At 34.3% G+C, this 14,173-nt stretch overlaps 1 protein-coding gene across 1 annotated transcript in view; it reads left to right on the top strand.

Annotated features, from left to right (window-relative positions):
• Positions 1 to 5,810: 5,810 nt before the first annotated feature.
• LOC140135948 (scavenger receptor cysteine-rich domain-containing group B protein-like) overlaps positions 5,811 to 14,173 on the top strand; it is a 145,672-nt gene continuing 137,309 nt past the window's right edge. Inside the window, exon 1 of the mRNA XM_072157646.1 lies at positions 5,811 to 6,424. Coding sequence (XP_072013747.1) covers positions 6,319 to 6,424 — 106 coding nt within the window. The 5' untranslated portion in view covers positions 5,811 to 6,318. The remainder of the gene's footprint in view (positions 6,425 to 14,173) is intronic.

Here is a 14,173-nt window from a genome sequence, read left to right as displayed (position 1 = left end):
GGCAGAAGTTCTGGCGGCTTTCTTGATGAATTTAAAATCGAGGTTTAACACCGTAGCTCCTCTTTGAATTATTTTTTCTGAGCTGGCTAACAAGCTCAGCAAATATGAGACTTCATCCGGAATTTTTAAGAAAGTTTGAATTTTAGGGAGCACGGTGGCCGAGCGGAACGGGCACTGACTCATAATCGAAAGGTTGCGGGTTCCCCCTTGAGTAAGGCACTTTATCTCGATTACTCTTCTCCACCCAGGTGTTTAAATGGGTACCGGCATTCTTAAATGCTGGGAAGGTAACAGACTCGCTGTAGAGGAGGTGTAGCGATCCCCTATAGCAACATTACATGGAGGAGTCTGGCCCAATCGCCAATGAAAGAGAGATGGGCACTCCGATCACTGTTTATACAGGATCGACTCCTTTACCTTTACCTTTTTTGTATATTAAACGCTATATAATACTATATTTGCTGTCAATTGCTCTCCTCTATCCAGTGATATCAAAATAAGTATAAACACGTTACATTTTCCACGCAATGACGCTATGACGTCAAAATGGGATTGCGCCTTCGCCAAAATTAATGTCCCTTAAAGAACTTACATAATTATGATGTAACTTAAAAAATCAATGAACGTTCAAAATTAAGAAGTGAAGGAAACCATCTAGAAAAACACTTACCAATAACCTTGTCGTCTACACATCTTACAGTAACATTCATTAATGACATTTATTAATGCACCTTATGAAACGCAGTGATATGTATGTGATGCAATCGAGCAAAATGGCATTTACGGTGCATACATTTTTCTCCTCGTTTTTTCTTAATCGCTCATGTTAGTTTAATAGACGACAAATTGTGGAAAGTCTATTTAAACATTTCGTTTTAGTTCATTAGAAACCATTACGTTATTGAAAAACAAATAAGATACAGACGAATTTGATTCATTTTGCCTTAACTTTTTTTAACGAGACGGTTCGGGCACACTTGAGTCCTGATGGGACCAGATTCAAACAAAATCTTAAGCCACACTAAAAAGCATATATAATCATGCTGCCACGTACACTCGACCAGTAATAATTACTTTTTAGTGCATTTGATTAATTTAAAGGTAGGTTAGTGAAGAACCTCATTGTCGAACCTCAGCGGTTTTATATTATTATGTTTTATTAAAATACTTCACATTTAGTAATGTTCTGAGCGCTTTCAAGTTGCAAAATAAAATCCCATCCAATTACCAGTTTAACCACGGAAAATGCCTAAATGCAGTAAATTCTTTACGCACACCACCTGTGATTGCGCCACATAATGTTCCTCCGTCAAAATACTGACATGACCTGTTTATTAATTTCAATGAACCTGTTCATATTATTATTATTCTTTACGTGCATTGCATTATGTTTACACTACATTAGATATTCAGAGCAAAATGACGAGCAGCGGTTGTGCGAATACGATATTTTCTCCAAATATCAAGAGCTATCTCAAAAACCCTGAATCAATACTAGGCTTGTTTGTACTCATTCTAATGCATTTGCCATGCTGATACCAATTATGGTCATGACAATTTACAATTCTGAAATTTGTGAGTCTAAAAAAATTTAAACTTGTCGTCTGCAGTCGACACCCGCTTGGAGAGAGTTAAAACTAAGGGGACACTGATATGATGCTGGTTGAGATAAATTATTTAGTTATCGATCGACAACTTTTTCGGCAGTTGAATTTGAAATGTGAGCAATTCTGATAAAACAATCATATTGTTGGAATCATATTGAATGCGTTCTATCTTGTAAAGACAGGTTGACAACCATTTACGCTGCAGTCACTAGGTTCCAACATATAAATGTAAATATTTTTACATAACCAGGAATAATATTAGGTAGTTATCATTTTTGCTTTATTTGTAACCCAAGTGGTTCAGGCTCAGCTCAGGTGACTAACTTAAAGAATTCTTCTTAACGAAATATATTCACTCACAATTTTAAGTGCATGACATGTATCGAAAAAACACTGCGCATATCCTAAGGAGGGCATTAAACTAGTCAGAAATGGAATTATTCAGTTAAAATAATTGAATTAGATACACAATATTAAAGGTAATGTAATTTAAAGCATTTATTTTGCCACTAGTACCGCGGTATTACATGAGAGAAGCTTAGGCGGCTTTCTTGAAGAGAGATATATTATATTGTTTACAAATAAGCTTAAACCCAAGCTATCCAATTTATTTAAATACGGATTTAAATCGAAGAAAATGGAATTATTCAGATGCAATAATGGAATTAGATACACAATATTAAACTAAATTTAATTTCAATGAGTAGCATGTAAACATATTTGAATCTGTCATTTTGCCATTTGCTTAAAATATTACCTTTTTAAGAGTTTTGGTTTAGCAGCGATGTAGCTTGCGACACCATCACGGCGTCTTCATTCAGTGTAGTGTTTACAAGCTCTGCGTTCACATGACCACCGATTGGTGGTCAAGTGTCAGATCATCGTGTAGATGGAGGGCAGGTAGTATCCACCATTCATGTTGTGACAGGAGTATTGTAAATACTACGCTAAATGAAAACGCCGTGATGGTGTCGCAAACTACGTCGCTACTAAACCAAGACTCATCGCGGAATCGTTTAATCATATAGTTACTTCATCATGTTCATAATAATGTTCGTAATAAGTTTTCGACATGAAGTATAGCTGGCTATAATGAAAGATTAATTAGTTTGTTTGTGTTTTAATTAGTTTTGTGTTTATAAAGTGAGCTTATTATTGGAACACACAACAGAAGACAACACAACAACACAGGCAATATCTTAGCAATAAAATGAAACAGCTAGACCAACATACGTATACTCCTTACAAACATATATCACTAATTTAGGAGAAATATATTTGTGAGACACAATAATACTACAGACAAAACATGACTTTGCTATATCACTTGACAAAAATACACAAACAGATGTAATAATCATGGACTTCAGTAAAGCTGTTGACTCAGTTGAACACAATAGGTGCATGCTTAAGCTGGATAGATAATGGCACCCCTAGTAGTACACATGGTTTCAACATATAAACGTAATCAGTGGATGATGGTTGGCGGGAAGTATTTGAGTTCTGTTGAGCTGCGTTTGGTTGTGCCACATGACACAGTTTTAAGCCCACTTCTTGCTCTTCGTCAACGACCTCCCTCTGAACACAACATAATTTCTTACGATTGCGTGAAACCTATGAAGTAACACAGATACACACAAAACTATGGATTGATCTTGACACGCTTCCTGTATGGTAAGATTAATGCCAACTCCGATTCAAGAAATGTTATGTCAATACCATGAACAAACTACATCTACAACCAAGCACCCAAATGGATTATAGCACTTCAAAGCAACCCTCGTCACCCGGTCGTCTTACTCCTTAAGATAATGTTGAGCGTATCAACAAAGACCAAAACCAAGAACAAAGGTCTCTAAATCTCATCATACTACAAAAGATAACCTCTCATATTAATACACTCGTGAAAATTGTCTTGTGCTTTCACCAGCGGCATCATCAGTTGATTGCCACCTGTCTTAGGGCGTTTCGACCCTATAATCAAGACTCCCTCGAGGTGGGGGCAGTGAAACACACCACCTCCTGCTGGTGAGCTACCAATAAAACTAAAACTATGCTTCTAGCATCTGCTGCTAAATAAATAAATACATAAACGATATACTTAAACGCTTGTGGTTACACCCAAATGACTTAAGCTTGTCACTCATTTTTAGTAATAAAATGTTATCCCACCACAATCAAATTATGGACTTTGCTCTTGTGAAATTGTTATAAGAGATATGGACGTCAACCCTCGTTCTACTGCACACGGTTTTTAGAGAACCGTATTCAACTTAAGCAAAGTTGAACACCGATGGCGCTATTTATCTTAAATCTTGTTTCCATCTTTACAAGGGGTAGACACTTGTATTTTTTTATATCTTGAAATGAAAGGAATAACTCATATTATTGGGCTAAATTAAATTTAAGATATATGTAAATAGCGCCCTCAATTTGGACACAAATATACAATTTATTGAATAAAATTACCACAAAAAGGAGAAGAAGATGAAAAATTTGATGATGAAAAGAAAATCTAAGTTTAATTGTAAAGGTCTAGAAATGAAAATTATGTAATGTTTTGATACAAACATTACTAAAATGATAACATCAGACAACCATGACCGAGCCCCCTTTTGTAACACACACTACGAACAGGGGGAGAGTTGTTGCACCCCCTATTTTTCCATATTCCGTTATAATGTGATACCAATGTATAGCTATCCAGTGATACCAAACCTTTTCCAAATAATGTCGCTATGACGTTATAATGTGAGTGCCCTCGCAAAAAGCGGAAAATTCTGGCTATGTATAAAAGTGTAGGAAAAAATATTTTTGGCTAAAAATTCTACGAACATATATTTTCACCTACGATTAGCTTAAGTCGTTTGGGCGTAAACACACATGGTTTTTTATGCCGGATAAAATACATTGGGGTACAACTCCTCCCTCGTAGTACCAGGTAAACTCGATATATATGTTAAAATAGACATTTCCTTTCATACTTAGCAGAATGCCGCTGTAATTCGTATGTTCTGGATTTCTAACCGAAAATCAATCTTGTCTATACCTTATACAGAATAAATATATAGAATTGTGTACGTTAGAATTTCCGTATTTGGATAGAGCACGCTCACTTCATGAATGGCATAGCGATATTAAGTGGGGTATGTTTGTACTGATTTTGGTATCAATGGATAGAAGAGACACATAGCTATACATTGGTACCCAATAAATTTAGTATACAGGGTGTATCAAAATGTTTGGTACCCATCAGATTTGGTGTTTATTGGCAAGCTTGCTTCTTCAATATACAACATTGGATTCTCTTGAAATGCCAATGATTTATAGTTTGATGACCTTTCATAACATTCATCTACAAATAAGGTAGCTGAGTTACATTTTGTTGTGGTAGTCTTGTCCATAATCACTGGAAACTGATGGGTACCAATCATTTTGATACACTCTGTATGGTGTATAATATAGACAAACACAGGGGATTATACCACCCTAGCTGTGTTACTAAAATGACTCAGTTGACAGTTGGGCAAAGGTTAAAGTCATTTTACGAATAATACTTTTGGTCAACTTAAAGGTCGAGTACGTATTGCCTTGCATGAGCATACAAAAACGGAAAAATACATTATCATCAACATCGTATATCAATATATGATCAACATCAAGAATATCGTCTCCAGTTTCTTTACTCGCTATTCCTTTCATGGAAATGAACCACGGAGTTTGAAATAAGCTGAATAGAAAACATATCAGATTACAATAAATAATTTTGTGGATATTGTAAGGTTACATATATCACTATCGTCATATAGAGCCCTACCGAAGAAATCATTGTGTCGGACCTAGTTTGTACTATTTCTTAATCTAATAAAACTAACGATATTATTATATTGAAATGTATATATAATAATCAGTGCCCTCAATAAGATTAAAATGTAATAATACTATCAGCCACAAGACCTCAAGCAACCTTTTTTGTTAAATCAATAGCTGTGTATTATCTTAGCAGACCTCTGCCAAACGCTACTTCAGTGACAGCTCTCTTTTTATTAATCTTTATATTATCTTTATGTCTCAAAATCACCAATGACCTTTTATATATTTTTCATTCCTTCTAATGATATATGAAAAGTAAATGAAAAGTACACTACACAGGGATATATGATTACGACAGTCTGATAGACGTTCAATTATTGTCCCGCTAGTGTAGTGCCTGACTGAAAAGAAGAAAAAAATCGCCCAGTATATTGGAGGATTCTATCATCAATACGCACACGTATAGTGACAGTTACGTTAAGCATTCGTGTGGTGTTTCGCTGTTTATGTTTAGAGCAGGACGCATCCATGTTCCGGTTTTTTCCTCACATCACAGTTGATAGCCTTTACTGTGGTGATGCTGTAGTGACAAGATAAGCGGAATAATGCGACTTCACTATTTTCGGACTACCTATATAGCTAGTTAGTGCTTACTACCCGGCTGGTGAGATATTTTGGTTGAGTTCACGATGCCATGATGTGATATGAGAATCCACATGTTCATGTCGGCTGGCTGGCTGTGAGCAGGTTGTTCAACGGGAGAATAAACCATGTATTATGCAGCGTAAGGCTAAATGGCAAGGTGTTAAACTCCCTGAGTGAGTTAGAGAGAGAGATAGGAAGAAAGAGCGATAGAGCCTTAGTGTGTCCTCTCAGTGTATCAGTTAGACTTCACAATATGCGTCTCACTATGGCTAGAACAGACAGCCTTATCTCAATCATCGTAAATGTTATTTACACAATTCTATGCTATTCATTGGTGCTAACGAAGAGCATTGGACAAGGTAAGCCAATATATTGCTTGATTTAAATAACATTAAGGTGTTTTTTATATATTTCCAGCTACTGATGAATATTAATGTTAATCATAAGGAACTGTGATTGAGTGTCCGTAGGACATGTGCGTTATTTCTTGTATTATAATACAAGTAGCTTAGTGTATGTTTGTTGAAAATCAATTTGTTAATCAAAATTTGTGTTTTGCTTATTCATAGTACAGTAGCGTGGTTGAGCAAATATTATGCAAGTAGAGATCGATTCTTATGTATCATAACATTATATAGATTGAGTTAAGAAGAAAGTACAGATTACAGGGTTTTAAATATTAATTATAGAAAAACAAAAGGGGAAAACTTACTTTCACTCCCACGCAAGTCATAAAATACAAACACGAATTTTTCATTAAATAAATTACAACAAGACAAGGGTAACAAAAGGCGCCCATGCACACACCCCTACATCCAACCCGACACCCCTACCCCATCCCAGTGAGTGTAAATAATATCATTAATCTGATCGATGTGTGCATCTTAAATGACCTATGCAAAATCACACAGTGTGGTTTTTCCATATCCTAGTTTACCATTCTGAAGCAATATCAAATTCCTTAAACGAGATAGAGGAAGAACTGTCGCACACTCGCGAGCACATATCCAATCCACACCTTTACATCCCACCCAACACACCCCCACACCGAGAGCTATGAAGATAATTCAATTAAATCTGCATCTAAAATATACAAGCACACAATGTAGTTTTTCCACGTCCTGGTTTACCATTGTGGAGTAATTTCAAATTATGTAAAAAGGAAAAACTCGTCATAAATCCACAACCACCGCCACACGACTTACTTCACACACACCTCCACACACACAAACCCCACCACCCCCCACACACACACCCCCACACACCCCCACACACACCCCCACCCATACATCCCTACTAACATGTTTTCCACATCCTGGTTTACCATTGCGGAGTAATTTCAAAATATGTAAAAAGGAAACACTCGTTGTAAATCCACAAATACCTTTCGCTCACACACGCACCCCCACACCCCCCCCACACACCCCACACCACCACCTCTACTAACATTGCATGTAACAAATGCAAAACAATAGGTAAATACAATATAATTTCAACATGCATGGCTGAAAATCCCAGTAATTAAAATTACTTGGATTTTCAGCAGTGCATTAGAATTTACATACATTTAATATAGATATATAAATCAATCTTTACCTTGGCGAACAAGTAACTCATTGGTTTCAATACACTAATCATGGCGTTTAATTAAGACATTTGTTATTCTAACAGTGTCTGTTTTGTGGCCTGACAAATATTATTAAAAGCCAAGCACTTGTAATAAGTGTTAATGGAGGACTCACACAACAACCTTCTTATCGTAATGTGCTTATATTTGACATAGACGTATGGACGTAATCCTATCTACGCTATTGGATTTACTATTCTTACTAACTCTCCGCATGCTGGTGTCAATGGCTCTCATGTCAGCATATTAATGCTCTGCGTGCTATCCATGCGCTTCAACGGAAAAAGTTCAAGTTTTGAAATATTTTCTCAAAATATCAAGAGCTATCTTAAGAACTACTGAACCAATACTAGGCTTGTTTGTACTCATTTTAATGCATTTTTCATGCTGATTCCAAATATGGTCATAAAAATTTACATATCTGAAATTTTTTGAATTTTTAAAAAAATTTGAAACTTGTCGTCTGCAGTCGACACCCGCGTGAAGAGAGTTAATATTATATTTGAATTTATATGTTTTGTACAAAATCAAGTGCTCGTTTGTTTGTTTTCTTTATTCCAACGATAGTTTACTTTAATTATCAAGGTATGAATGGTTCGATATCCAAGATGATCAATATTTATTTCTTTGTTTTGTTCTTTGTTGCTGTTGTTGTTGTTTTGTTTGTTGTTATTTGTTGTTTGTTTGTTTCTTATCTTACTTTTTGGTAACATGCGGCAATGTATTCAGCAATTGTCCTTCGAATATTATAATGTGTTTTTACACTTTATTAGTGGTTTGGTTTTTTTCAACTTTTTCTTTATTCGTTGGCATTACCAGTCAAGGTTCTGTTTTTCTGACTCCCAATTTTGAAAGTTTTGAAAGACTTAACGTCCAGAGTATTTTTGTTAATTTTGTTAGAATTTGAAATAGCAAATAATCATAATCATTTAACATTTACATTCTTTGTACGTTATTACCATTACATGTATCGTTATCATCTAAATTATATTTCAAATATTGACTTTAAACATATTATAAAATGTTCAGTTAATCTGGTTATATGCGATGAATCAAAATAATATCGTATATACAATACATAATGATACAAATTACGACTCGCAACTCATATTCACTATAGAAGAAAACTATATAGCTATTAATTGCAGCCTTCAATAATCGAAGGTACTTGGGAAAGAAGCTGAGGTACACTTTGAAAGAAGGGAGTAATGAACTGAATTATACTCCAGTCACGAAAGACAAGCGCTTTAAATGACCAATATGGTGGACTATTCTTTCTAGATTTGGCAAAAACAATATATTACATTGGGTAACAACCAATCGCTTATTGCTACCATCCGGAGTATAAATCCAGGTTTATTGTATTAAGTCAGTACATGGAGTACTCTTTTGCAATGCACAGTAGGGTTTTATAAGAGCCAATTTCTTTTCAATTCCATTAGATACATTTTTACCATTCTGTAATAAACCCTTTGGGAGGCTACGTGTAGAATGTCCTTCTCAGATGTCAATAAACTTTAAATGAATTCACTGTCACTTATTGGAGCCAATCAGGCAAATGCCTTAGTGGATGTGACGTGTCCCTAAAAACGAATTGTTTTAATGCACAAGATTGGCGTGTGTGTTCTGGTATGGAAATCAGGAGATGCCATTGCTGGTATTTTTGGTTTTGGTTGGTAAGTTGAGATCATGGCAGAGCGTGCTTCACATGCATAATCAGTGGTTGGTGTAATACCGAGTGTAGTATATTCACTAAATAACCATTCTATCTTTATAACATCGTATTCCATTTATGCGTAGTTTAGTTCTCCCATAAACAAGCGACCAGTATGATCAGATTTTGGTACTTTAAATTGCGGGCTAGCTTAATAAAATTGGCGTATAATTAGTCTGGTAGCTTCGTATTTTGCATGTATGATTTTAAAACATTCTCTCAAAACTTAAGTCATGTATCAACATACTTTGAGTTTCAGAAACAATTCTCATGCGTCATACTATGAATTGTATTCTAAGTATAAAAATTGTTTTTATCTGATTAAGTTGCATTTTGCTATAAATTTATTTTCCTTCTAATATCAAAATGAAAAAATGAACTTAAAATAAATGCTGTGTGTCTAGAATAAAACAAATATGAAAAGCATGTGTACGGATTAATTTCGTTTAAAAAAGAGCTTCCTATATTGGGCGTAAAGTCTAGTCATCCTTTAAATGTTTTTGAACCGTTAATGCCGAATTCACAACAGAATATTTAGCAAAACAGCTTTGAATTTAATTATTCTCAACCTTCTTGAAAGGAGTAATGAATATGGCAAGGTTTTTCTAATGTAAATTGCAAATGTTTGGTAATACCTATGCCGTATTAATTACGTATTAGTAAACCTTCAGATGGGCTTCTAATGCACACATAATATGGCTATTGCTGGATTTAATAAGAATCGTCTCATAACTGGTGCGTTGTTAGACATATTTTTTCGAAAAAGTATTTAAACATGTACATATCCCAGCAGCCTCGGACTTAACAATACTAGTTAGTCTAGCAATAGAAAGGTCATGGGTTTAACAATCTCTAAATTCCATCTATTGATTGCAAATAATTATATTCGATTTAAAATACCGAAGACAAAACTGTTTAAGCATGGTATTTAATCGAATAACAATCGCTAAACTTATTTATTGTGCTGTAAAATTTTAATCTTCTTCATTTTTAAGAATTAAATTCAATTTAATTCAATCAAAACATGTCGACTTATTTGAAAAACAATTTCTTGGTCAGAGCTATTCGCTGGACCGCATAAGTTAGGGATTAAAATACTTCATCTTCTCAAAAAATGACAAATTTATAAATATTCTGTCTTTTGAAGAATACAATTTATCACAAATATTATTAAAGAGCCTTGTATACGTCTGAATCCATATAGAATCGGCTCATTTACCATTGAAGAATAAAAGGGCAGGCAATGCATTATATTTTATTCTTAGGTACAATACCCATTAAAAGTGGCTATTAAAGAGCCTCTGGTATATGGCTGAAGATAAACTTGATTATATCTCTTTTCCTTAAGGCTAACTGTGTAAAAGGGTTGGAATCAATTAGGAAAATAGGAGGTTATGAGTTCTTGGGCATCGTAATAACCTCCGAATAAGAGCACTATCAATATATGCCTCCTTGTTCTCGTGGTGGTTGGATGGATGCAATAATGCCATGCTAAGCTCACCCAACTCTAATTTCATTCGCATAATCCTTGCTGTTCTTTTCCTATCATCGTGTGCATAAGAATCACTGTATAGTGAATTATAGTATTGCATGTACATTACAAGATATATCTTGATTTCAATATGACGAAACTAGTAACAATTTCAGATAAAAACGTCTCGATATTATTGATGTTTCCTCTTCACATTTATATAGAATGAGATGAGTGAGTTAATGCTTATTGCCTACCTCCGAAATAATGTATGTCAAAGTACCTTCATGGTAATGCTATGACCATTAAACTATGATGCCGTTTGTTGATTCCGTGTATGTAATATAGGATTGAATGTCTATCGTAAAATTGTAGGTTAGAAAATTATGTGTAGTGACTGATTGTATGTAGCTGTATAGTAACTGCCTTTGCGTTCTACGGTATAATGTACAATATTTTATTACTATTAGAAAGTAGTCGCAAAATGCTGCGATTTCAAGATGAGTTCTTTTTACTTTTAATCCATTCTAATTGTCAATTTGACTTTCTTTTGCACTTTTATTTGCCTTTCTCCATCTAAGTGACATACTTATTAAAAGAATACTTAATATATCTGTAAGTTTCGGCATCTGAATACTTGTAGAACATAGCGACAATTATCAATGTTTATATAAAATTTGAGTTCACTTTTTAAGTCGTAATCAAGAATTTGTTACATTTTGTTTTACGACTAACTTACAATGACAAAGAGCAAAATATTACAACGCAAAATAAATAACCTTCAACATTTAATCAACATTTCGAAGTAAATTGAAACATTACTAGACACTTTTTTCTCTGTGACATAATATTTTCTTGTTCAGAGCATGCAAGATTATGCAGAAAACAAAATCAATGTTCCTAAATCGATATTTCATCTTAGAACCTTAGCATGACATGATTGGTTTTTGGTCTACATGTAGCTTTACCAATGTAAATTCTAGTTGTTCCACCTCTTAATTTCTCATAAAATCATTACAACGCAAAATATTAAAATAACCTTCAACATTTAATCAACATTTCGAAGTAAATTGAAACATCACTAGACACTTTTTTCTCTGTGATATAATATTTTCTTGTTCAGGGCATGCAAGATTATGCAGAAAACAAAATCAATGTTCCTAAATCGATATTTCACCTTGGAACCTTAGCATGACACGATTGGTTTTTGGTCTACATGTAGCTTTACCAATGTAAAGTGTAGTTATTCTACCTCTTAATTTCTCATAAATGCTTTCTAGAAAATTAAAATCATGAATTGGTAAGCATAATTTGCTACTTAACCATGCATGTAATGGACGCGTATTTGCCTACCTATCTGTCTTAGTCGCCATGACTGGGAGTAAGCTTAATGGCTTTATAATTAAACTCCTCCTCCTCTTCTACGCGCTGTTCTTTGCTACTGATATATTGCTAATAAGTGATGATGTTGTTGTCTTCAAAGTCAAGGATAAATTGTTGCCAGGATATTTACTAATAATTAAAAGAAAAATAAATAAAGCAACCGGTAAAACATGTAAAAATTCAGCAGAAAAATTCTTTCCATGAGATGGGTATTCTTATCTCACATAATTAAAAATTTTTAATAAGGACACGTAATGTGTCTCAGACATTCGGATAGATACAATATGTAAATCTTACTTAATAACAACCCCTTGTTGATATATTTTGACTCTTACTTAGAGAATTCCCTTTTCTTTCTCATTTGTTTCCTTGTGTATGTGTTGGAGTTGGAATATGGGGTATGTGGGAATGCAGAGGGGTGTTTAGTAATGGATGGGGTGGGTGGGGGAAGGAAACCCGTACAGTTGTAAAACAAAATTGCTATCAATATTGTCTTTGATGGGTATTTGTTGAACAAGATAACATATTTTGCAACGACAAAAAATTTCCTTTAAAGCCCACATGTTTGTTGTAGCTGTAGCATGGCACATACACCTCATCTGCTCATCTGCTAATGTATCACTTATTCATTTCTTACTGAGCACATTGATATCATTGCATTACTGTAAGCTAATAACACACTCTCCTTACAATCTTTACATACACAATTTAGAAACAAATAGCAGATAAAAAAAATCGACACAGCTAGAGACATGGTCTTGAATGTATAAAAAAAAAAACCCAACATTAGCGGTGAATTTATTAATCGATAAAGGTACAGAAATATGGGTGTATTGTATTTCATATCTGCTCGAATATTTGTGGTTTTAAACAAGTATGATTTGAGTCACGGCACGGTCTGTTTTATAATATGACTTTGGAATTGAATTACCTGCACATGGATGTATTTCTATTTTTACAAAAATGTTTTTGTATTTTGATATCTATTTATCTATTTACTGTGCATATCAGTTCTTATTTCAAATCATCATTCTTGATATCGGCAAAGATGGTCGTGTAAGTCTGCTATTTTCATGTCTTGTTGACAGTTATATTTAGTTCTGAGGAAAAATCTACTTATGATAACGTACCCGCAGAGGGATGGTTTAGAAAGTACCGCTAGAGGTGAGGATTTAGAAACGTTGGTATTATATAACTATGTAAGCTCATGAAAGATGCATTTACAAATAATGGCCACAGCTGCCGCTTGCAATTTATGACATTTCTAATACAAAGATAATTAAGGTACCAGTTATTTTCATCCCCTATACACAATGACAGATATGTCATAAGTAGCCAATAGCTGCATCTTTTAGCTCGCATTTAAGACCTCATTCGGTAACATCGGTCAAGAAATAAAGATACGAGGACCCAAAATCCCAAGAAAGATGGAAATTCAAAAGTTGTAGTTTGCTCTATTGTATACTCAATTGATTTGTACATCAAGCGTTCTCGAGCAAAAGAATTGGTGCCGTTAGAACATTAAGATGCAATTTTGATTTCGTTTCTAATTTTAACAAAGATATGTCTTTGTTTAGGATATCCAGGGGTGAAAATAACTGGTACCTTAATTCTTCTGCGGTCTGTATATTATTGATGTTATTTTGCTTTAAGTAATAGCTATTATTATGCGACGAAGTACATGTCATTGAAAATATTCTAAACCTAGAAAATAATCTATGTAAAAACGCGGTACTTGTACTTCATGAGCAAGGACATTTATATAAAGCAGCTATACCTTTGTATCGACGTTATTTCTCATTTTATTGGCATGACAATGTGCAATAAGATCAAATCAAATGTCGTTATTCGATATAGCCCCTAGTTATATCACAACAACTTTAAGTCAGCAACATAAAATTGCGATATAAGAT

Source organism: Amphiura filiformis, chromosome 16 (genome assembly GCF_039555335.1).
Source record: "Amphiura filiformis chromosome 16, Afil_fr2py, whole genome shotgun sequence".
Taxonomy (NCBI): Eukaryota; Metazoa; Echinodermata; class Ophiuroidea; order Amphilepidida; family Amphiuridae; genus Amphiura; species Amphiura filiformis.
This window is presented reverse-complemented; position numbering and strand designations above follow the sequence as displayed.